Raw genomic sequence first — 23573 nt, 5'->3', positions numbered from 1 at the left:
CTGTCACTTTGCAGTCTCCACTGCAGGATGCCTGCACCTGCATATGGATGGGGGAACCAGGAGAGGCCTGTACAGTAGCCACGGGATGAGCACTGTAGAGTCAAAGCTGATAACCAACTATCACCTCCGTCACACACAGCTGGGTGAGAGACCCTCGGAGACAAAGTCATCTGCAGGCATCTGTTAATGATCCTTCAGCAAGTCCACCTACTGAAACCTTCTATGACTTTTGCTTCTCTTTTATAGATCCTGTTGGCCAAATGCGCTCTTTGTAGCATCTTTGCTCCAGCTGAACTAAACAGTGACTTTGAGCTTTCAGGGAGGGCAAAACTGGGTGTGTAACAAATGACTGAATATTTCATTTTTATTGTTACTTTTTAAATTTTTTTTAAAATAATTTCTGGATGCTGAAATTAACATTTTATCAATCACCCTGGCTCACAAAAATCTAACTTATTGCCTTTCCATCCTCTTAATGAGCGCGTTTCCACACTCGATGTCCAACGCTGCTGCCCGGTGAGAGAGCCACAATGCCAAAGAAAATCTTGTGGGTATCTCTGTAACATCTGACAGTGGCAGTATTTGATGCTTTTGAATGAGAAAATGCTGAAAATATGTTTACCAATTATTTTTAAAATTGTATGACTTTTGTTATTATTACATTTACTATAGTAGACTCGTTTTTCTACTTTTAATGGTGTAGAAAAAAGGGTCTACTATAGCACTATTTTGCACTTTGGTTGAGATATAGCATTAAAAGCTCAGCACTTTTCACATCCAACTCACATCCAGATTCAGCTCGTTCATAAGTGAAACTAAAGACATTTTTATCCCTTCACTGATGAGCACTGACATTCCTGAGATGATACACTCCTACTTAATGACAATATAAATGGTCACATGCCCTCACTGAAGTGATTTGTTTTATCACTCTTTTTCTCTGAGCTTCATAAATCCTACAACCTGTCAGCATTTTGGATAAATAAGTATGTTAAGCACTGAGGGGAAAAGAAATTGACGTATATAAAGAAGAAGAAAAACACCTTCAATCAACATTCAGCCTTTTTTTTTTTCATTTTAATTATCCTGGCACCAAAACAATAATGAGCTGTGAGGATACTTTGCATATCAATTTTCGGCAGTTATCACAAATAATGGGGATGATGTGCAGCCCTGATCGCCCTGACAGAGTGTGTTGTCAATCTGATTTGGCATGGTGCAGATCGGTGGGGTGAAACGGTTTTTGATAAAGTCCCAGTGGAGGAGCTGATTGGATCTCCTGGAAAACTGGGCGTTAGTTTGGCATCATTCTCGGTTAATGTGTCTGAGGAAGTCTTGAAAGCCATTAAGCTGTAACAGTATTACCATTCACCCAGACGAGGGGAGGCTGTACTGCTCCTGCCAGATGACTGCAGGAGTCTTTTTAGTGCCACATATGGCCATCGGTGCTGGGCTGGTCAATCAGAGAGCCACATTTGGGGGACAAAAGTCTCCTTTCACACTTGGACAGCTACCGGCTGCAAAAAGTCTAAATTCAATTACAGAGATAGCATCTGAAAACACAGACACACAAAACCGAGCTCGTCCACACTCAGCTGCATGCGCAAGCATGTATACATGCAGACACACACATACATACAGATGAAAGGCAACGAAATGGCCACAAATCCTTCCACTCCAGACAGGAATGAATTTCCAGCTCGGAACTTGTTGAGGAGAGACACTAATCATCACGTAGATAAAGGCTTGTTTGCTCCTGATAAGGGGAGCGACTGCGACACATGTCCCATAAATTGAGATTTGTCCGATTTGCCTTTGGGTTGTAAGGAAACGGTTGGCTGAAGGGCCACGATATCTAAGCGATAACTGACTTCATTGCTAAAGGACTATACTCTTAGAGAGGGGGGCACAGACTGGACTCTGGCTTTCAATGTGTGACTGTACATCCTTTAAAATATCAAAATCTCCAATTCCAAAACAGTCACATGTATGAAATGTACAAGAGCATAAATCCCCCTCTACTAGTGACAGACAGAACATAACCTAGGACAAAGCAAAAATCCCTCCACTCACATCGATGACGGTCCACTGCTCCACAACGATGGCATCGTACGCCGGGGTGGCCGCGTTCGGCTCACCTTCGCTCGCCTCCTGGAAGATGAAGACACTTTCCACTGACTTAGGCAGCAAATCTAAAGAGAAGGGGAAAAAAGTAAAGCCATGAAAAGAGTATTTACTGGATGGAGCGTGTCTGTCTTGTCTCTTCTCCGTCAGGGCCTCCAGGCCAGCGGAAATGGAATGATATCAGCCAGACACATTCACACACAACCCTTTATTACATAGCCAGTGGTCCTAGCCATTTGTATGAGCATTAGGCACTTATGCATTATGCAAGGAGACAGTGTGCTGAAGAAAGGAGCAGGTATTCCCCTTCTGGGACGTTAAAAAAGAAGATGAAACGTTACGAGGATCCAGAGCCTGCTGGTCTTAATGCTTGACGGTTAAACAGAGGCTAATTATAGCTAAAATAGGATTAAAAACTAGATGTACTTGGTGTCCAGAGGACTGAGAAACGCTGCTTTAAGAAAGGTGGACAGATTTTAGCGATGGCAAAATGTAGCAACCAATTTAATGAAGCCGGGTGTTAAGGTACAAAGCATAAATCCTTTTGCTAAGCCTGCATTATTCACCTTAAAAAGACTTAAACTGAATGAATCACATAGAGACACTGACATTGATGCTTTAGGCCACTTTTCAGATTGTGTGCTCCTGACCAAATAGATTTTCCAAGCTTCTCTTCTGTTGGAGGCTAACAATTGCAGGATTGGCATCTGAGAAAGAAACACCACTCTGGCCCCCATGAGCCAGGACCCCTCTCCACCCAACGTCTCTTGTTATTCACTTGATGCACATGCACATTACATCCAGGCGCACATACACACACAGACAAAACACGAGCCTCGTGGTCCAGTCTTCCCAGCAGGCCTGAGAGCTTTCTCATTACTCTCACACCATTTACACACTAATACAGTTTGCTGGGGCCCAGGCACCAATACGAGACACTCCACATTTCATTACTGGGCCCTAATAATAGGGGGATGAGAGGTGGCTGGAGAGCCTGTGGAGAAAGGCGGGGACAAGGAGATAGAAAAAGAAGAAGGAAGTAAGCAAGACACAGGGAGAGATAGAGTGGAGAATGACATTCTCTTTTATTTCCACCACCCTCAAAACCCATTCTGGACCCATGCATGCACAATTGAAGACATCTTTCAAATGCAGACGTGGTCAGTGTTAACCCCCTCCTGCCACTTTGCCTTTGCTCTTCCTCTGTTCCCTCCATCATCCCCCTTCTTTCCCCATTCCTGCACTTTATTTAATTCTTTGGCCCGTCCTGCTTGGCATATTACTGCAAAGAAACCTTTCTGGAAGGTGTAACACACTACGGACTGATGTCGGTTCTCTGCAAATGCAACAGGGATCATTCAGGTGAGATCGACAGGGTTTCTGTCTCGTTGCTCTACAGGGAGCAGCCTGTCTCTGGTGATAATGCAAACAGACTCTTGGCAGAGGAGAGAAAGAGAGCGAGAACCAGGGAAGTGGAAGAGAAGGAGCTGGTTGCTGGGGGCGTTGAGTCCGTCAGGGGAATGCGCTGGTTGCGTGCACGAATAAACATTATCTTGTGCCTATTGACTGAGAGCTGAGCTGAGCAGCCAGCGGGCCGACTGAGAATAAGTTGTTTACACTTGCAAAAAACCACAGTGCAGCCTCAGTAAAATTGTTCTCCATCCCCTTGTGACTCACACACTCAAGGTCGTGGGGCGAGACATGCAAATACAGCTGCACTAAAAACAGAGAGAGACAGTGTCGGGGCTAAAAGACAAAGAAGCAAATGGCAGGGGAGAGTCAGATAGCTGGAGTGGCAAGGTGACAGCAAGTGAAACGCACCAGCCGATACCAGCATCCAAATGATACAGGAGAGGATCAACAGCAGGCACCTAGTGGGTGTAGACAGTGCTGACACACACAGACTGAAACTTAAAGTGCTGAGTGTTTAGTGTTTGCCTGCACAGGTGTTTGTATGTAGATGCGAGGTCCTCGCCTGCATCAAGTCACTTCGGAAGCTGCTTGTTCCTAATATTCATCGACATGTACACAAACCTGCTCTTGTGGATTGATTTCAGACACACGATGATTAAATCAAGCAAACAGTGGAACAGAAAGCACTCTGGATGTTTTTCCAATAAACTCATGTGCATCACTGCTGCAAACACAAAAAGGAGTTACTATCTAGAAAACAACAGGGTGAGACGTATAAGGTCATAACCTGAAATTAACAGACTCATTAAAGGTTTTGTTTGTTATATTAAAAAAAATGTTCTAACCCTACGTTCCATTTATCATTTGTTTCCATACAATTCAATATGCACACTAAACAGAAGACTAGAAATAGGCCTGAGTTTTGTAGTCTATCACATCTGTTAGACATCAGATTTTATTTCTTTTTGGCAGAAGGCATTCTTTTGTTTCATGTGCAAGCCGTTTCAACCGTTGTGGTTCACTGGGACTCTGAGTGGAGCGGAACCATAGTTGACTCCAACTCTATGTCCCCTTTGGACAAATCCACATGTTTGTCCACGCCAACGTATCCTAACGTCTTCATTTTTCAACTGATGATGGATACACTTTAAAAAGAAGTAAATTAATTAATATTTGTGTATTTTTGTATCAGTCTATCAAGACATAGTTGGTTAAATTAGTAGTTAAACATATTAGTAATATAAAGACAGTTTTCACTGTGGTAGCAGAGCAATGTAACTTGTGTCAATTTTTCAGGTGGAAAATGATAAAAAGTGGAAAACATTTTACATCAGGGTGTTGATGACATTTTATCTGTTTGCTTGCTGCTTCTGATCAGTTAGTGTACAGTGAATTTTCAGAGGCACAAACCAATGATGTGGTTCTGAGAGTCTCTGTAGCCTTGACTGCTTTTTTTTCGCTCCTACATATAGCTATTCCTTATAGAATAGAATAGCCTTTATTGTCATTGTACAGAGTACAACGAAATTGGAGTGCCACTCCCTTGGTGCAAGATTCAATAGTAGATATAAATGTAAAATATAAAAAGTACAATAAAACAATCGCAAGTACTCAAACAATAGTAAGTACGATATATACAGGATAGCAGCATTAATATAATGACAGTATGAATAGCAGCATAATATAATGGCAGTGACGGTATGGTATAGCTAAGCAGGTTCAATTGTTTTTGTGCTTATTTACTACGGTGATAGCTCTGGGAAAGAAGCTATCCCTGAATCTGTTTGTCGTGGTTTTATGTGACCTGTACCGTCGGCCTGACGGTAATAGGTAAAACAGTTGATTGCTGAGGTGAGAGTGGTCCTTGATGATATTGTCAGCTCTGCTGAGGTACCGAGAGTTTGCAGTGACCTCCAGGCTGGGCAGAGAGCAGCCAGTGATCTTCTGGGCTGTGTTGGTGACCCTCTGCAGTACTTTCCTGTCCGCAGCTGAGCACCCTGCATACCATGTTGTTATGCCGTACGTTATGATGAACAAGTTTAATGCAACTCCTTTAAAAATCTACTCTTCAATCAAACCAGTGTGTGTGATAGTGAATCCTTGTGTGAAGCATGAGCCATCTGAGTGCATTCGTATTTGGTCTCATGCCCAAAGACACTGAAGTGCTCCCAAATGTGTGAATCCGTTTCCTCGCTGGAACTCTGAGATTTTCTGTCAAAACCTACATACAGTTACATGAAACTGTATTGAAATACATGCATGTATCCTGTGCCAACACACCCACAAACACCAATTCTTTTTCTTTTCTGAGTTTCTTTCACAGTTTGATTAAAAAAAGAAACTTATTGGAATTTCATCTTCACTGCCTCTCACTTTCTCTGTCTCTCTCCCTTTTTTCTGCCTCTGTTGACTGCTTTTTTTTCTCGCCCCTACATATAGCTATTCCTAGATGTGGTGTTTCTTAGCTGACTCAATTATAAACTGTAAACAGCTAAAATGTTGCATAATTTATGATCTGTTGACAACAAAGCAACTATTTGGAACAGGTCGAACAAGTGAATCAATAGCTGAGATGTTAATTGAGCTGTAGGAGTTGTCTAAGACATATTGGTGGACATGTTTGTAGTTTACAATGGTGGCTGTAGCTCAGGAGGTAGCGCAGGTCATCTACTAATTAGGCTGGTTGTTCGATCGCTGACTGCTCCACTCCAGCATGCCCAGACGCTGAACTCCAAGCCTCTGATGTGTTCGTGTGAATGTTAGATAGAAAAGCACTTAGGAGTAGAACAGTAGTGCTGGTGTGTATTGTGGAACCAGCCCGTTTACAAACAGCTGAATTGTATCTCTGACTCCAAATGTATTTATTAATACATTTAATCTAGTTGCTATTATTACATTAAAAATTCATATTGTGAATATTTAACCTTTCTCAGCGCTATTAGCCAAACCAGTGAATGTGAGTGAGCCCACTTTACTGCTGGCGAGCTGGAAAGTGACCATGCCCCAGGTCATGTCTGCTGACATGATTTAAACATGCATGCCAGGTGCCACCTCAGAGAGCTGGAGACAAACCGCTGACAGCTTATCCATATTTCAAACAGGACGAGTGGACATTCGCAGCGAGGGACAACTGGAGAAAGGGATTTCAGTGTCTAATGCGTGCGGATTGGATGTGGCTCTTCCCCATAGAGCCAGATGCATGACAGCTGGCAGGTCTGCACCTTTGGGTTACCAGGCAGACTTCAGCTGGTGAGGAGGGAACAGAGGGTGGGCAGCTTAGTGACTGGAATGCCATAGAGTGTCGGATACATGGGTCACAACTACATATGGGTAAGAATACAACAACTTTATTTATACAATAATGTGTATTTTATATGAAATATGAATTTGTGATCGGTAATATCATCCCTTCGTTTCCATCTTTTGCTATGCTAATAAAGCCAAATGGGAGTTATTCAGAGACTCTGTAAATGCTCTTTTGGACCCAGCTAAAGAGAAATTCTGAAAGTGGCCATTTTTCTTTTCTGACAGCTGTGGAATGGATTGATTCTCCATCCTTTTGGGAATTACATGCGTGAAAACAGGCAATTATGCAACTGCATTTTTGTGACTAAAGCTGATGTGGGAGACAGCATTTCTCACAGAAACCACCGTAAACATCAGCAACATTTGTGCTTCCTCACTACTGTCAGACTATTTGTTACCTGTGTGCCTGCTGTGATATTGACACATACAAAAGGATAATCCAATCAAGTCATTTTAGACACTTGCAGGTCATGATGAACAAGTTTAATGCAACTCCTTTAAAAATCTACTCTTCAATCAAACCAGTCTGTGTGATAGTGAATCCTTGTGTGAAGCATGAGCCATCTGAGTGCATTCGTATTTGGTCTCATGCCCAAAGACACTGAAGTGCTCCCAAATGTGTGAATCTGAGATTTTCTGTCAAAACCTACATACAGTTAAATGAAACTGTATTGAAATACATGCATGTATCCTGTGCCAACACACCCACAAACACCAGTTCTTTTTCTTTTCTGAGTTTCTTTCACAGTTTGATTAAAAAAAGAAACTTATTGGAATTTCATCTTCACTGCCTCTCACTTTCTCTGTCTCTCTCCCTTTTTTCTGCCTCTGTTGGCTCTGCCCAAATTTAGAAAGCAGTAAAGGTTGACTGTCATGCATATGAATAGCTCAATGTCTCACAACCGGGTGACAAATCCTCATTGTGGCTCTAGAGATAGCTTAAGCTATACAAGTAACAAAAGCAAACTCCTCGTCAACACCATTACTGTCATTTCTTTAGTAAACAAACTCAGCCCCCCCCCACCTTGGTTCCAGCTGGGAGGTAGTGCAAATTTGTATGCTGTGTTTATGCATGCGTTTGTGCAGATATAGGCTTATGTGTGTTTCTGTTTGCAGCAAGCTCCCCAGTGTGAATGAATCTTTAATGCACGTCATAAGATTGGAGCTGTATGCAGCTTAGAATCTGTAAATTTAATACAGCTATAATATATCCGACCTTGTGATCAGGCGAGGTCTCCACAAACACTGCTGCCACACCGGCCAGCACTTTCACCAGCTGAGCGATTCATTGATGCACACACATACACATGCGTATGCAAACAATGCCACTTAATGCTTTCTCATCCGGCTTCACCATGGAAACCCTTCTTTAGAAGTAGCATGGGGACACAGTGCGCATCCCTTTGGACCGACCTGACTGTCAAGGTAACATAGCACTTAGAACACAAGGCCTGAAGAAACATGATTTATAAAGTCCGTCTCAACAATCAGTGAAACAGGTTGGTTAACATGCTCAACGTCAAACCTGTACTTTTATAAGTATACACGGGTTTATTGCTCCATGCAAAAAGCAGAAGGTCTTTGAACTACAAAACAGAGAAACCACATTAATGGTACTGATTAATTGTTAAACTTGTCTAAATATGAGAATTTTGAATGCATGAAGATCCGTGAATTGGAACTATACATATAGGTAAACAATTCAGAGATATGAAAGCCTTATTAATGCTATGTGCTAAGATATTTTATCAATATTCTGTGGTTTGAAAATGTATTAAATCATTAATTATCCAACCATACAACCACACAATCAAACTAGTGTATCACAAAATAATCATGAGCTACTTCTACCACAATATGAAAGTGTCATCAATTTAAAAAGACCACAAACATTATAAGAGCGATAGATGATAAAATCATAGATAAAAATCTACATGACAATTCTGTAAGTCACACACGGCGGTCGTCCAACCTTTTTATGACCTCTGCTTGGATGAATGTCAGGTGACTGAGCATATACTGGGAAAAGTAATTTCAAACCTTTTTTTGGGGCAAAGTCAACAACAGTCTACTCTGTACTTGTGGTTTCACGTCCCAGTAACTCTTGGAATTTAAGTTACGGATCTCCTTGCTTCAAAATAATCCACAAGGACTCTCTTGTTACTAAGACATGTATCTTGCCCCATTTCACTATATTTTTAGTGCATACACGTGTTCACGTTGATTACATGAAATATACTAAAAGTACCTCAAAGTACCCAACGAGCCAATCAAAAGCCAATGATATTTCCTCACCCATGTATGGGTGACAATGGTCAAAAAGATGAGGGTCATTTTTTTGGCATTACTTGGTCTATATGCATGCTGTCAATACAAAGTAGTTAAAGTGTACTAATAGAAGTACAGAACTGGAACACAATGATAGACAAAAATGAGAAATACTGGGAATTTCTATGATTACTGGTTACTGACCAGTAATCTGACCTGATTACTGGTTTTCCACCAGCGTTTGACAGATGGTTTCATCTGTGCCAGGCTTACTAAATAATCATTTAATATATAATCTGATAAACACTCTAGAAACCTTTGTATAATGTTGACTCCTGGCCAGTCTCATTGTCCATAACTCCTTATTTCACCATAATTTAGTTTTGCTCTTTTGGGAGCTGATGATAAATACTTGTTATGCATGGTTTTCTTGGTATGGGTCATTACTCCAAGCACAGCTGTGTTTTACTGAAAAAATATCAAAATGAAATTCACGTTGTACTTTCAAAAATGTCAACTTGTCATTTATAATCTGCTGTGGATTACACAGCATTACCACTGCTCTGAAGTTTCCAATCAGGCACATTTGTGAGATTTTAAGCTGATGCTCTGAGCATTTTTCCCCCAGGGTAAAAAATGCCACGCTCTTCCTGCCTTCAGGCTATTTGCCTGTAAGCACGGCAGATGCTCTTCAGTTGCCAGAGCTTGACTTTGTAACTTTGTAACAATCCCAATCTCATTTTATTCAGGCTATTTTGTAAGGAGCTGTCTGAGTTATAGATTTTCTGAAAGAAAGGACTTATCTGTCTAACACAAACAGACTTTGGAACTAATTTGGGAATATCCAATTTGAATGATGTATTTTTATATTGTGGTGGCATAAAGACCTCACAAAATATAACTGCACACTGTATGCGAATTATTAGGGACTTGCTCTCCCCACACGCGTAAAGCAGGGGTCAAAAGCTCCCTGTCAATTAATATACACATCACAAGGGGAACAAAAATAACTTAAGTATAATGAACCCGTGGCTGTTTAAAGCCTTTCTTCTGGCAGTGCTTATAAATAAGGGTTCTGTGTCAAATGTTAATGGACATGCATAATCACACAGCTGCTGAAAAAATCCTGGGGGGAAAACTTTGTCATTAGCAGGTCATTTTTCTGTTGGCTGCAAATCAATTCATGTTATGAATAATAACAAACAGGTAGAGAGGATGAAAACAAGGCATCTTGTGAAGAAACTTTCCAGAATGATAGCTGTGGGATTACTCTGTTTTCTTAATTGAATCAATGAATTTACTTCAAATGCAAACACAACTGGCAGCAGCTTTGATTAACAAATGATTTATATTAATATGTAGATTAATTACAGGATCACTTCCTGAATAACAGTAGGTTAGCGTTTGACTTCATGCTAAAACCACAAATTTACTATAACATATTATGAACCTTACTTGGTTGAAACAGATAAAGGCTATAAGCTTTCACTACAACGTCTCTGAAAGCTAACTTGAAAATATTGTAAGAACGTTATGCATGCTAGCTGCTCTTCATGCAGTTGTGCCAACTGCATGCTAACATCAGTATGGTAATGTGCTCAGTGTCACTATTCTAAAGCCCCGTCAACAAGTGAGACCCATTGCACATGTGCACATCACTTTGTAGCTGAAAGCTGGTTACTAGATATGGCAGGTTCTGGCTGCATGGATAACTCGCTATGTATTTAGCAATATTCTTCATTTCTATTAGTCCTTTCAATCGCACGCCTTAAAGTTGAGGTGAGTTTAACCCAGTGCCTGCCAGCTTAATGTCACTAACGGTCACTTATGTCACTGCTGATATTTTAAGGTCTCTGGCAGTTACAGCACTACTAGCTTCAGTTCTGTGTGAACAAACTATAGCTGAGTAGTTTTCAGTATTTATAAAATTACCAAGTGAAGTTAAAAAATGTCACAAGTCTAGCTTATATGTTGCCTTAATAGTGCTAAAAAACAGGTAAAAACATCCACCGATCCAGGTGAGACATTACTATAAAAATAAGATTTCAACATCAAGGAAAACACAGGGCATAAACAAATCATCAGGATTCTAACTATAAACTCTATATACAATATTCCCACAACTAGCTCGACACTGCCACTGGACATTTTTTAAGCCTAAAGCAGAGCTAGGGAGTTGTCAGCTACTACTAGCTCTTCTTAGCTTGGTTACTCTGATATGTGATGTGAATTTAGAGTTAAAAAAAATACTGACTTAAAATAAAATGTGTGTACAAGAAAAACTCATCAACTGCTTTGAGTATATTTCAGAATAAATGAACCTTGAACAAGTTATGAAAACATCCACTTGTCACTCAAATGATCTCCCTCCATATATATAATTTATATATCCAGGTAGAAGTCTCATTGAGACTGAAAATCGCTTTTTCAAGAGCGACCTGACCAAGAGGGCTGCAGTTTTACTTATGCATGGCCTCCTCCACCACCTGTGCAGCAACCAATGCCTGACTTTGTGCACCTTGCGCTTCATTTCTGCTGTAAAGGTGAGTATATTAACATGTGAGTCTATTGGGGATCCCTTGCAATAGATGCAGCCTCAAATGACCATTAGAGACCCATGTGGGAACAGCTCTTAATGAGACTCAGTGTCTCATTTACAAGAGAGATCAACTGTACAAATAAAGGTTAAGTAAAAAAAAGAAAAATGAAATAAAAAACTTGATTCCATATTTCAACCCTGGATGTCGTTCCCTGATTCAGTGAGACATTTTATAATGAAGCTAATACAAACTAAGCCAGCTCAGTATTATTAAAGTAATAAAAGATGTAGAATTCAAAGCGGCACAACAAAATTAAAGTGAAAAAAAAAAAACAGGGCAAAAGGTCAGTCTTAAAAAAATAGAATAATTATACTCATTAGACACACATGACAACCTAGCCGCTCTGTCTCGAGGCTGTAAATAAGGCTGTCACTGTCACTATATCCTCCCATCCAACCACATATCTGTCAGTCCGTCTCCTTTATTGTATTGCTGTCAAACATTTACACGTTGTTAATGAGGTTGAGATGGTCCCCTGCAACACGTAGACTGTCTCGTTCTGAATTCAGAAACTCTTTTCAAAGAAGTTGCTAAATATGGAGACGGCAGGAATGGATACCAATTCTAAAGCCCTAAGCTGCACGGCTGTTTGATGTAATTAGCTGCTAACAACAAACGGGTGCTGCTTTGATGTCATACTGCCAGCTGCTCTCAAGAGACCAAAATCCAAAAAGTACAGCATTCACCTCTATAAAGTTGTCTGTTTTCCAAAGTGGTTGAGCATAAGCTGTGAGGCAGTGAAGGTAGAGCGCGCAGCTGATATGCTTTCTATCCTAACGAGTAAATTCACTGTTCAAGAGATGCATATCTTAGCAGCACGAGAAAAACGCAAAATATGTTAGAGGACCCTAACAGGCAGAAAACATTGAATCATAATAATACACTTCATTACTCCATTCTCAGGACATAAAATATGCAAGGAGGCACTAATTTGTTATCAGGTTAATTATCTGTGTTTCAGAGTTACTGAGGCGTTCACTTTCCCAGATTAATGAATTATGACTCTTATTTACTCTGGCTGGCTTTTTTCTCCAGTGTCAGAGTAAAGCACAGAGCCGCTGGGGTCTGATGGAAGAGGAAAACCCAAACAGGAAATAGTTTAGAAGAGGATACCAGCTTCGTGACTTACATCTTCCAAATGTATGAAGATTATGTCAGAGATATCACACTGATGGAACTGCAGTGATGCAGTGTCTTAATTTACTTCAAGGCCTCTAGCATTTCACAGTGCTGACCAGCAGCTAATGTTAGCCATACGATGTATCTCATCTTCATTCATGTGTAGAAAAAGTATTTCAAAGAGTTCAATGTGTGCTACAATGTGATGCAGAGTTTAAACGTTGAGATTTTTTCTAATATTATGATAGAACGAGGAAAATAAGCATAATTTCAGCTAGTTTTCTGATTTAGTCTTTGGGCGAAGGATCTGTTACCAAAACTCTGGTCACTTAAAAACAGATTCTACAAAATCATGTAGAATGCTTACAATGCCAATGTTAAACACATATAATCAAGCTCAACATCCTAGTGTGTTTGCTAGTGTTTCACCCAGCTACCGTTTCCCTGTGTTTTATAGATAATCTCAACTGTAATTAATTTAACTCATTATTCAAGTCAATTTTTCTGCAAAAACTCTTGCCAACTACTTGTTGAGTAGTAGTTATGGGCTATGGAGAACAGCTGCTAGCATCTGCAGCAGTCTGCTAGCAACCAAAGCAACCTAGGGCAAACCAACCATGTGGGGGGCTTTTAGAGCAACACCCTCTTTTCAACCAATTTCACCTAGCAACCAGCCAGCAACCTCCAGCAACCACTTGAGGAATGGTTGGGGAATGCACAGTTTTCCCTACTGGTTATCTTACTGGTTGCCTTAAGATATAATTTCTAATGTGATTAAGAGCACAACTTTTTTTTCTGATAATCCAAATTGTTTGCGTCATAAGTCAATAGTTCTTTGTATTGTCGTACCATTCACTCATATACTTTTCACAATACAGTATATCATTGTGCAGTACACTGAGCTAACTTGGTGGAAGGTGACTGGAATAATAAGACTGGCAAAGACAGTTGTGTTGCTTGTGTCATAGAGAGGACAGAAAAATGGCATAAAATAGGTAAAAGCTGTGCAAAAAGACTTCAGAATTGTCTGTGAACTCATTATGAGTATAGCCAGTGATCTTTTATCAAACGTTTATAAAAAATAATAATAATCCTTAATTGGGGTCAGAATTTCAAACACAATAGTGATTTCTTCTGCAGTTGTCACATAGCGTCTATGTGAAGTTTCCATCCTACAGGATTGCACCACTTCTTGACACAGAAGGAGAAAAAGTACAAGAGCAATTTACTAGTGTTAATCAAATATAATTTCATTGCTTTCTGGAAGAAAATAAATGTTAGCTAATGCATAATTAATGCCATACAGGGCAAGGTGCATCATTACCTGTCACAGTCTTTTCATTTTATAGAGGTTGAAGTGAACTGAGCTTCTGCCTGACATTCACATTTTTACTGGCAATACAGTGAAAGGAAAAGGGGTAATTTGGGAAACTTTTTTATATTTAATAACTGTAATAGCTTTGAGCATGCCAGTGGAAGAATTATTCTGCTGAAGCCAAGAAGCCAAGCAACGATAAAGACTCTTTTGATATTTAAGGGAATATGAATGCATTATTCAAGTGTTTTTACATTTCAAACCTATCATTCTGCTTGTGTGTATGTGGCGTTTACCAGAGGTGTGGACTCGAGTCACATGACTTGGACTCGAGTCAGACTCGAGTCATTAATTTTATGACTTTAGACTTGACTTGAAAAAATGTTCTAAGACTTGTGACTTGACTTGGACTTTTACACCAATGACTTGGGACTTGAATTGGACTTGAACCGGTTTACTTGAAAAGACTTGATATTTTACCCCAAATATAAAATTTAACATGCATATTATATAGAGATTGAAAATGTGACGTCATTCACGGGTAGAACCGCAAAGGATTCTGGGAACTCGTGGCAAGCGGTACTAGCGCACGCAGGCTTTCAATTAAAATCAGTTATACAGCGATAAAAAGAAACACAAAAATGTCAAGAAGCTGTTGTATTATTAACTGCAATAGCCGGTCGCATGACAGCCACGGGAAGCCGACGGGTAAAGAGATCGGTTGTTATCGGATTACGTCGTTGAAGAGAAATTGTTCAAGCCATGTTTCCGAAGTAACAAAGACGCGACTGGATTGCAGCCATTCAAAGATCAAATATAACGTCCCAGAACACTCCAGCTCACAGGTTAGTCTGCTCCAAGCATTTACACGAAGGTCAGTGTTTTTTAGTAGTTAATACGTCATTTTCATAACATAATTAGTGATATAGGTTACAAGCAAGTCTGGTGCTGAACAGATATGGTCGCGCTATGCTCCTTTGTTTATTGTGCATAAATAGTGAATTGTCCTGACTCAATATTGCGTTTCGCTTCTGTTATTATGGTACATTGACAAAAACATATACTTTTATTCACAGGATAAAACAGTTGTTTTGTATCACTAATTGCCCAGTACGATTACAGCATACAGTATTATTGTCACTGCTACATTTCTGTGATGCTACCAGAAATTTTTTCCACTACTAATTAATTACCGTTGAGCTCAAAGGTCCTATTAATAAACGGTTAACGAATGTGTATTTATGACGACAATTTGTGAGACTGGTAAACTTATGATACGTACGATGGTCTTTCGTTCTACACGGTGCATTTCAAGGTCCTGCACCCATCCGTCGGTAAACTGTACCTGGGCTTGTTGCAGTGACCTGAAGTTACTAAACTTCATGAGTGTATGCACTCACTCCAAGAACCGTATAATTATAAATATGCATATAAATATGCTAAGATGAGATAGCTGACTTCATCTAACTAGCAAATGTTGTACAGGCTACGTTGGTGATACAGTTTTTTTTAATGTGTATGATATTTTTGTCATGCGATTTTAAAGCTGGTCCTACAACCGCATCCAAGAATAACATGCAGCTTATCTCAGAACTGTCGGTGAAAATTATTCTTGGAGCTAGGTTTAATTGAGCTGCATTTTAAAGAGGTGCAATTTCACAATTTGTGTATATTTTCTAAGTTCACTATTTTGTCATGTGTTGAGAAAAACACAGATTTAAAAATTACATGGTCTAATATTTACATTTAGCATATAACTGCAACATGCTTTTTTCGTTTTTTTTTTTTAAAGACTCGAAAGGACTTGAAATTCAAAGTTTCAGACTTGTGACTTGACTCGGACTTTTACACCAGTGACTTGAGACTCGACTCTGACTTGCCTGACATTACTTGAGACTTGACTTGAGACTTGAGGATAAAGACTTGAGACTTACTTGAGACTTGCAAAACAATGACTTGGTCCCACCTCTGGCGTTTACCCAAAATCACAGTGTGTGGAACAAAAATAAAACCCACACTGAATATTTTCTCCAAAAATAATTTTTCTTAGAAAGCATGTATATGCTGCAGGAACAGCGAGTCAAGCCTGCTTACCATTCATGTTGCCCAGGTGGAAATATCCATCGACCAGCGAGGCTCCGTTGTTGAAGTGCTGGGTCATGTGATCCAACCAGTTGGCCTCCACCCCTTTGACCCCTTCGTCACAATTTTGAACTCGCAGAGGCACCTTGACAGTGTAGTACTTCACCTGGCCCTCTCGGACCGGTGGGTGGTTGTACAGCGCCAGCAGATCAACCCCTGTTTAGGCAAGACATAAAACAAAACCAGTCACAGTTTTATTGGTTTTAACTCACAAAGGTTTATGACAATACAGATGTAGCCTTTATGGAAGCCCCAGAATTTACTGTATTATTACTGAATCAATGCTGTACATTGGCTGCAATCCAAAATGTAGTTTGGCACTGTCTGTAGGAGGACTTTCCTTCTCTTCAGCTGCCAGAAGTTATACGAAATATCTGCGTAAATGGCTGCCTGAGAAACAGCCCTGTTTTGTTGCTGTAAAGCAAAGGACTGTCTGCTGTATTCAGCTATAAAAGGATGTAGAAATGAAGCATTTCTTCTCAATCTTTAATGACTACTTTGGAAAATTTCTATTTCCTGAGACTTTTCAAAACAAAAAAAAAAACAGTTAAAATAAATTGGAAGTACATTTATTTCCTATGAGAACAACTATCAAGGAAACTCTGCCAATGCGTGGACAGTCAACAAGCTTCTTGGCCAAGAAAAGCTGGCTCTAGTGTTCATGGTCACCAGCCATCAAAGGCAAATAACAATTTGTGTGCTTTCATGTTTTTCAGCAAGTTTATTTTCATTTCCTGGGGAAAAAATGTGAGACTGAAAAGATGAAACTTCTCCACATGAAGCTGTCTATTACTAAATAAACAATACAGTAGAGGGGAGGGTTTGCGTTGGTCTTTAAAAAGATAAAATACAAAAGCTAAGCTCAAAAAAATGAGCCAGCACTGATGTGTCACATTGAATCAAAAAGACTTTTCAATAAACATCACCCTGAATTGTCAACAATTAAAATTTTAAGGCCTTTTTTTGGTGCTACTTTTGTTTCAACAAGCCAAGATTATGACCGTAAGCAACAACAAAACTGGAGTGCACATAAAAGTAAAAGTTAAAGTTACATTCATTTTGTGGTGGTCAAGAAGATTTTAAGAATCTGATACATAACTTGTGTGAAAATAGTATTTTTCAGGAAAATGTGCATGTTTCTTTCTGCATTGTTTTGTGTTAGATTTGTGTTGTCCTGCGACCCGGTGTGTAGAATAAATCTGTATGCAAAACACTGTGGTATAAAATGTAAACATTACCATATCTGACAGGTGCGAAATAGACGAGAAATGAGAAAGTAATACAAGCAGAGATTTATGATGCCCCAAGCTGGACTCACAAATACGCTGGAAATCTTTTCCAAGGATGCTGCTTCCCCAAAAACAAACGTGAGTTGAATCAAAAGCATTTTAAAGCTACAATTTATCCTCCTCTTCTTTTTAATGTTTTCCAAAAGTGATGTAACTCTGCTGATGCAGAACTTAAAAGGGAGCGTTTCATTGTAACCAAGTTAATTCATAGTATAACCTTGAATAATGCATTAAAAGCGCTGCAGCTAGCTGTTGTTTACATCAAGCAGAAATATGCATAATGCAGTGGGCCTCTGGAGAGAGAAACAGGCTTGGAAATTTGCCCACAGTACGTATGTCACTGCTCCTTGCTCATATCATACTAAATCAAAGTGTAAAGAGCCTTATTTGTTGTGATGTGCGTGAGTGAAATATTTGCTCTGCTTAGCTTTGAAAAAAAACACAGAACATGAGATGTGAGCGGGGGTTCGAATCGGGCCGAAAGCATTTCAAATCTAGCCTGGTAACATTTTCCCCTTTCTTTCCAATGCAAATATCACGCTGTCATTCCCCAAGTGAACCAGATGGATGAGCAGAATGTGCGGCAGTGCCACCCACCCAGCCACACACGCACTTGGGGTGGGATGATGGCGGTAGGGGGGAGTCATGGCTCAGTTGCTTTGGTTCTTCTGTCTGTCCATCCGTCCGACAGACACCCAGGAAGAATGAATAATTTATAACCATTTCTTGTCTGGCTCCTCTGACTGATCTGACAGCTGGCCACCAAATTCTCTAAATCTTGTCATTTGTCACTCCTGAGAAAAGTCAAATCAGCAGCAGTGCACTCACACACCCTCCCCTCATGTTACCCGTGCTACAACGAGGACAATATGGCAAAGAAATCTTGGACAACATGTGACCACAAAGTGACTTCCCATTCAGCACACCTCTGATTTGCCAAAACAACACAATTTCTTAGTGTGAATGGTTTTGTGGAGGGCTGCATGGGATTAACTGCTTTACAGTTTATGTGCACGAGCCTGAGATGGTGCATCACTGTAGTTTGACCCATCAATTCTTTCTGTATCTCTGTGAGCTTCAGGCAGGCCATGAAGATTTGAAAAATTGAATGAATGAAAAATTCTGTCATATAACTTAGTGATTTAAAATCGCTTTGGGTTACTGCTCTAAATTTTTGTAACCGCAGCATAATTAGATAACTAACATTAAAACCATATTCAACACAGATTACTTCATTTCTGTTGATGGCAGTGTTGTAGAAAGTAGTTACATGTGTCATTTATAACAGCTTGACATAATATAAGAGCCAGTCTGTCTGTCTCACAGTATTAGTCATTTTCTGTGTAATAACTTTTTTTTTTTTAAATGCATTATAGTTTATTACTGTCTAAGTATGCTACAATTATGGCTTCAAGGCTACCATAATTCAGGCAGAACGGTAGGGACCTCATTTTCTGAGCCTCTAAGAGTCTTTTTAAGCAGTGCTCTATTCAGTGGAAATACACAAAAACCACACAGAATTAAGAGCCTTGCCTATTTAGCAGGACACGGCAGGGAATAATGTACCAGAATATAACATAAGAACACTGACTTCAGATGTCCATCATGGTGGATGACAGTAGCTCAAACTGGAATCCAGGCTTTCATCTGGGATTCTTGAGTTTTTCAGAAACAATTATGTGGAGACACGTGGCAGTTACACCCATGACAAAGCATTCGAAGCATCATTGTTGCATGAGGCTTTTACTTTTAGTTATAGTTAGTTATATTGCTACAGTGCATCATAAAGATTGTGAATATGGCTGATTTTTGGACCAGCCGGATTGCACTAGGCAAATTTTATTTTAAATGCCAGTCAGAAACGTATAATTTCTGACTGGAAAACCAAGGAGTTGGTGGTGGATTTCCAGAGACGCATACCCACACTGTTCTCAATGTCAGCGTGGTGAACATCCAGGGAGTGGACATTGAGATAGTGGACTCAACACTGATGCTCTTTACAGGAAGGGTCAGAGCAGACTCTACCTGCTGAGGCGGCAGAGGTCATTTGGAGTCCAGGGAGCGCTTTTAAAGACCTTCTATGACTCTGTGGTGGCATCTGTCATTTTTTACAGTGTTGTTTGTTGGAGCAGCAGTTTATCGGCAGCTGAGAGGAAGAGGTTGGATAAACTCATCAGGAAGGCCAGCTCTGTTCTGGGATGCACCCTGGACCCAGTGCATGGTGGTGGGAGACAGAAGGACTCTGGCCAAAATAACATCTCTGGTGGACAGAGTCTCCCACCCCATGCATGTAAATGTTGCTGAACTGCAGATCTCCTTCAGTGGCAGACTGCTGCATCCTCGATGCATGAAGGAGCGTTTCCGCAGGTCCTTCCTTCCTGCAGCTGTCAGACTGTACAATCAAAACTGCTCCCAACAAACATAGATGTTTACATCAGCGCTGTAACTTGGCACTATTTTATCAACCGATTCACACTATAAGCAGGGCTTTCCTCTTATCTGTATTTAATTTTATTTAATTTAATAACGGTACAGTACTCTGTTTTTGGTAACCATTGTCCTTGATGTAAATATGTAAAATTGTGTATGTTTCTGTTCTGTGTCTTTTGTACTGTTTGTTTGTATATGTGTCTTTCTTGCTGCTGTTACACCCAAATTTCCCCTTGTGGGACAATTAAAGGATTATTCTATTCTATTCTATTCTATTCTATTCTATTCTATAATCATTTACTTGCTTTTGTGGTAGTTACATTGACATACCAGTTACACGACAAGGAAAATAATACACTACACGCACACACACACACACACACACTCTGTAATCCTCCTTGTGTAAACTGCATGGGAGCAGTTACTTTCTGAAGGAAGAACACAAGGTTAAGCAATCTTTCAAGAAACTAACCAACATCAATCTCTAAAACACATCTCCTGCCAAGTTCCTCCTGAAGCCAGCAGGACCGAGCACTTGTGCTCAGTGGCCTGTAAATGACACACAATAAAAAACAATAGCAGGACTATCATTTGCTTTTTGGATTCAGGCCGAGAACAAGACTTTCAAGCCAGAAAAGTCACCTTATGGGCAAATAAATGCACCTAGTCCATAATTTTTCTTAATGTTTCAGATACATCCTGTGTCACTTTTTTCTGCTGCTGGGCAGTAAAAATGTAATTAATCCCCTAATAAACGATCTCTGAAACACACAGATACAGAGAGCATGACTAAGTCCTTTGAACCTAATCACATGAACGCATTACATCAACAGGCAACAACTAGGCCTTTCAGAATAAAGTTTGTGCAGCTAACTCGACTGTTTTTGTTGCAGCTGACGGGGCCAGCTAAGAAGAAAACAAGCGCATGAATGTGGTTGGGAGTTTGAAAGCATGCTGCTTCAAAGGCTCATCTCATGGCAGCTCTACTGTTCAAATAACGAGGTCGGTGGCAGCGGCACTGGCGTGATCTTAGCAGCGCAGCTGTCCAACTCCGCATGTCATCATTAAATCTGAAAAGCTGGACACTGATCCCATCAGAGCAGAGATAATGCTGATCTCAGTGATGAAAACCGAGCAGCTGAAAGACTCCTTCTGTACGCATTATGAAGATTTCAGACTTGTATGTGTCAGAATTAGAATTTCATGTACACATTTGTAGTTTTATTTAACTTAAGATATCTCAGGCATTTAAACAGCTGACAGCAGATTCCACCGATCAGGGTAAATTTCGGTTAAAATCCATGTGTTGCTCTCCTATTTTATCTAAAACACAATCACTGTCAGTTTTACAGCATTTATAGGTATTGTCTTTTTTACAACCAGAAAAGTCAGTGGGGGAAGGACATCAAGATTGACTTTGAGCTAAGGTTGTAAAAAGTCATTTTCCTTAAATACTGAAGAACAATAAATACTTAACATTCACCTTTTGTCACCATTGAATTTTAAAGTATGTAAACAAAACAAAACCTTCTTTACCCATCAATGTAAATAAGGCTGCAATTATACTCCAGTGTTGATGTGAATATGGACAGCTACAATTTCTAATCTTTGTCTGAATTTCTACGAACATTATTGCTAAGGATTGTCTTATTGCATTGGAGTCACACTGGGTTAAATATGTACACTTGGGTTTTAAGGGGTAATTATTATTTTCTTCTTTTTTTTGGGTTGTATGGAAGCCCCAAACGCAATTTCATTGTTCTTGACAATGACAATAAATAAATAAATACTAAATACTAAATACTAATCAGTTTGATGTCTGCTTGAAGGACTAATGCACATTTGTTGCCCTGGGAGTTTTGCTTTTATAGATGAGGGAAACTGGAGAGTACACAGATGTTAGCACTGAGCTTTTTGTTCACCCTCTATAACATCTAAATTTATATCACTCAGACCCCAGCAGACCTGCATCTACTTGCAGATTGCGTTAAGTGCTTTCAAATGCACATACATAACCATATCGTACTTTATTGACCAGGATTAATTAGTGCAGGAAAAGATAACTTAAAAAAATAACTGTTGAATTCAAAAGTTACTTTCAGAAGCCACAGTTGTCATTCAGCTGTTGCCATCATGATACGCTTTCCATTTGCTCTTCCACTAAACCATTTCAGTCTTCAAACTTACAGGCTCAGTTTCTATCCAGAGCTTTGGTCTGAGGGAGGGTGTTCCTCTTTCAATCATAATCCACAGACGTTTGCCATCTTCACTGCCAACACTTGCACAGCGTTCACCCCGAGATCTGAGGATTAGCATGGACAAGCCAGCACAAGCAGAGACTCTTGGGCCTCCTCAGCAGACTGGGCATTAGTAAAGAGCGACAAGGGAGCTTGGCAGGCTCCCCTAACACCCCGGCTGGCTGCTACGCCGGCGCTGCTGGCGTTGCCGCAGAGATTCAGGGCGATGGAGGTGGGGATAGAGAGAGAGCTGTGAAGCTGAGGGAGGTAGAGGACGAGGCAGTGGGGGATTATCTCACTGCAAAATGCACTACATGGAGGCCCAGATGGACCAGTGGGCTGTGGTTTGCTGCGATGCCAAGTGTGTGTTACCGCAAACACATATAGATAAAAATACATGCAGACAAAAGCAAAATCTTCAATATCAATGAGTGCATTTATTATTCAACACCTCTTATTAGGTGCTTTGAACCTAAACATGCTGCATACTGTGCATACTGAAATGCAGTAAATGCATTAACACTCCCACTGGGACGTGTGTCTAATGCACAGTTTGCACATTGCGCCGACACATATCACAAATAGGTTCTGTGGAGGGATGAGAGACTGTAGGGGGTGATAGCGGTGGGTGTCTCCATCTGTTAATCTGAAATGCTCAAATAAAGCCGAAACTATAAATGTCTGTGCTGATTTCAACATACAGGAAAGGGGGAGCTCATAGGTGTAGCTGTGCTTTGCTCACTTTCTGGAAAGACATCAGTCGAGTCATGAAATGTGCACCTCCCAGAACTTCAGAACTCCACTTCATCGGTTAAGCATGAGTGTGAATTCGTAAACAAGATGACTCCTTTTTGTGTAACAGATAGAGAGGATTGCATCCCAAGGCAGCACACTGTTGTGTAACATTGAGGCAATCACAAGAAATGACACCTCCGCAGTTGCCAAGTGTTTCAGGAGGGATGTACGACACAATGCTATTCTTCAGTTAAACAGCCAAAAGGTAGATAAAATCAAAACATGAAGCCATACAGACATGTAGACAGATAATAGCCTAAGACTAGAAACTGTGTGACAAAAGAAGCTTCGGTTTAGTCGGTCCCAGTGACAGCAGGATTTAGCCCGTAACTAATGTGGCAGAGCTGGTTATCAATTATAGTTTGATTAAAGGAGACCTAGTATGCTTTCATGTGTTTTCTGTCATTTACATACTGTTACAGTGGTGGATGCTCATATTAAACAAGATCAAAGATGCAATTGAGTCTCAAATGTGTTTGAAAGCAGCAGCTGTCCAGAGGAAGGCTGGCTTAAAGAGAGGGGTAAGGGAACTTAA

At 40.2% G+C, this 23573-nt stretch overlaps 1 protein-coding gene across 2 annotated transcripts in view; it reads right to left on the bottom strand.

The window, feature by feature from the left end:
* Nucleotides 1-23573, bottom strand: part of rftn1b (raftlin, lipid raft linker 1b) — a 145007-nt gene that overhangs the window by 25709 nt on the left and 95725 nt on the right. For both annotated transcript variants that reach the window (XM_026185312.1, XM_026185313.1), the window contains exons 8-9: nt 16240-16443; nt 2074-2192 (exon numbers count right to left, since the gene is read on the bottom strand). In XM_026185312.1, coding sequence (XP_026041097.1) covers nt 2074-2192; nt 16240-16443 — 323 coding nt within the window. The remainder of the gene's footprint in view (nt 1-2073; nt 2193-16239; nt 16444-23573) is intronic.

The sequence above is a fragment of the Astatotilapia calliptera genome, chromosome 11, assembly GCF_900246225.1.
Source record: "Astatotilapia calliptera chromosome 11, fAstCal1.2, whole genome shotgun sequence".
Taxonomy (NCBI): domain Eukaryota; kingdom Metazoa; phylum Chordata; class Actinopteri; order Cichliformes; family Cichlidae; genus Astatotilapia; species Astatotilapia calliptera.
The sequence above is the reverse complement of the archived record's forward strand: the minus strand, read 5'-3'. Positions and strand labels throughout refer to the sequence as shown.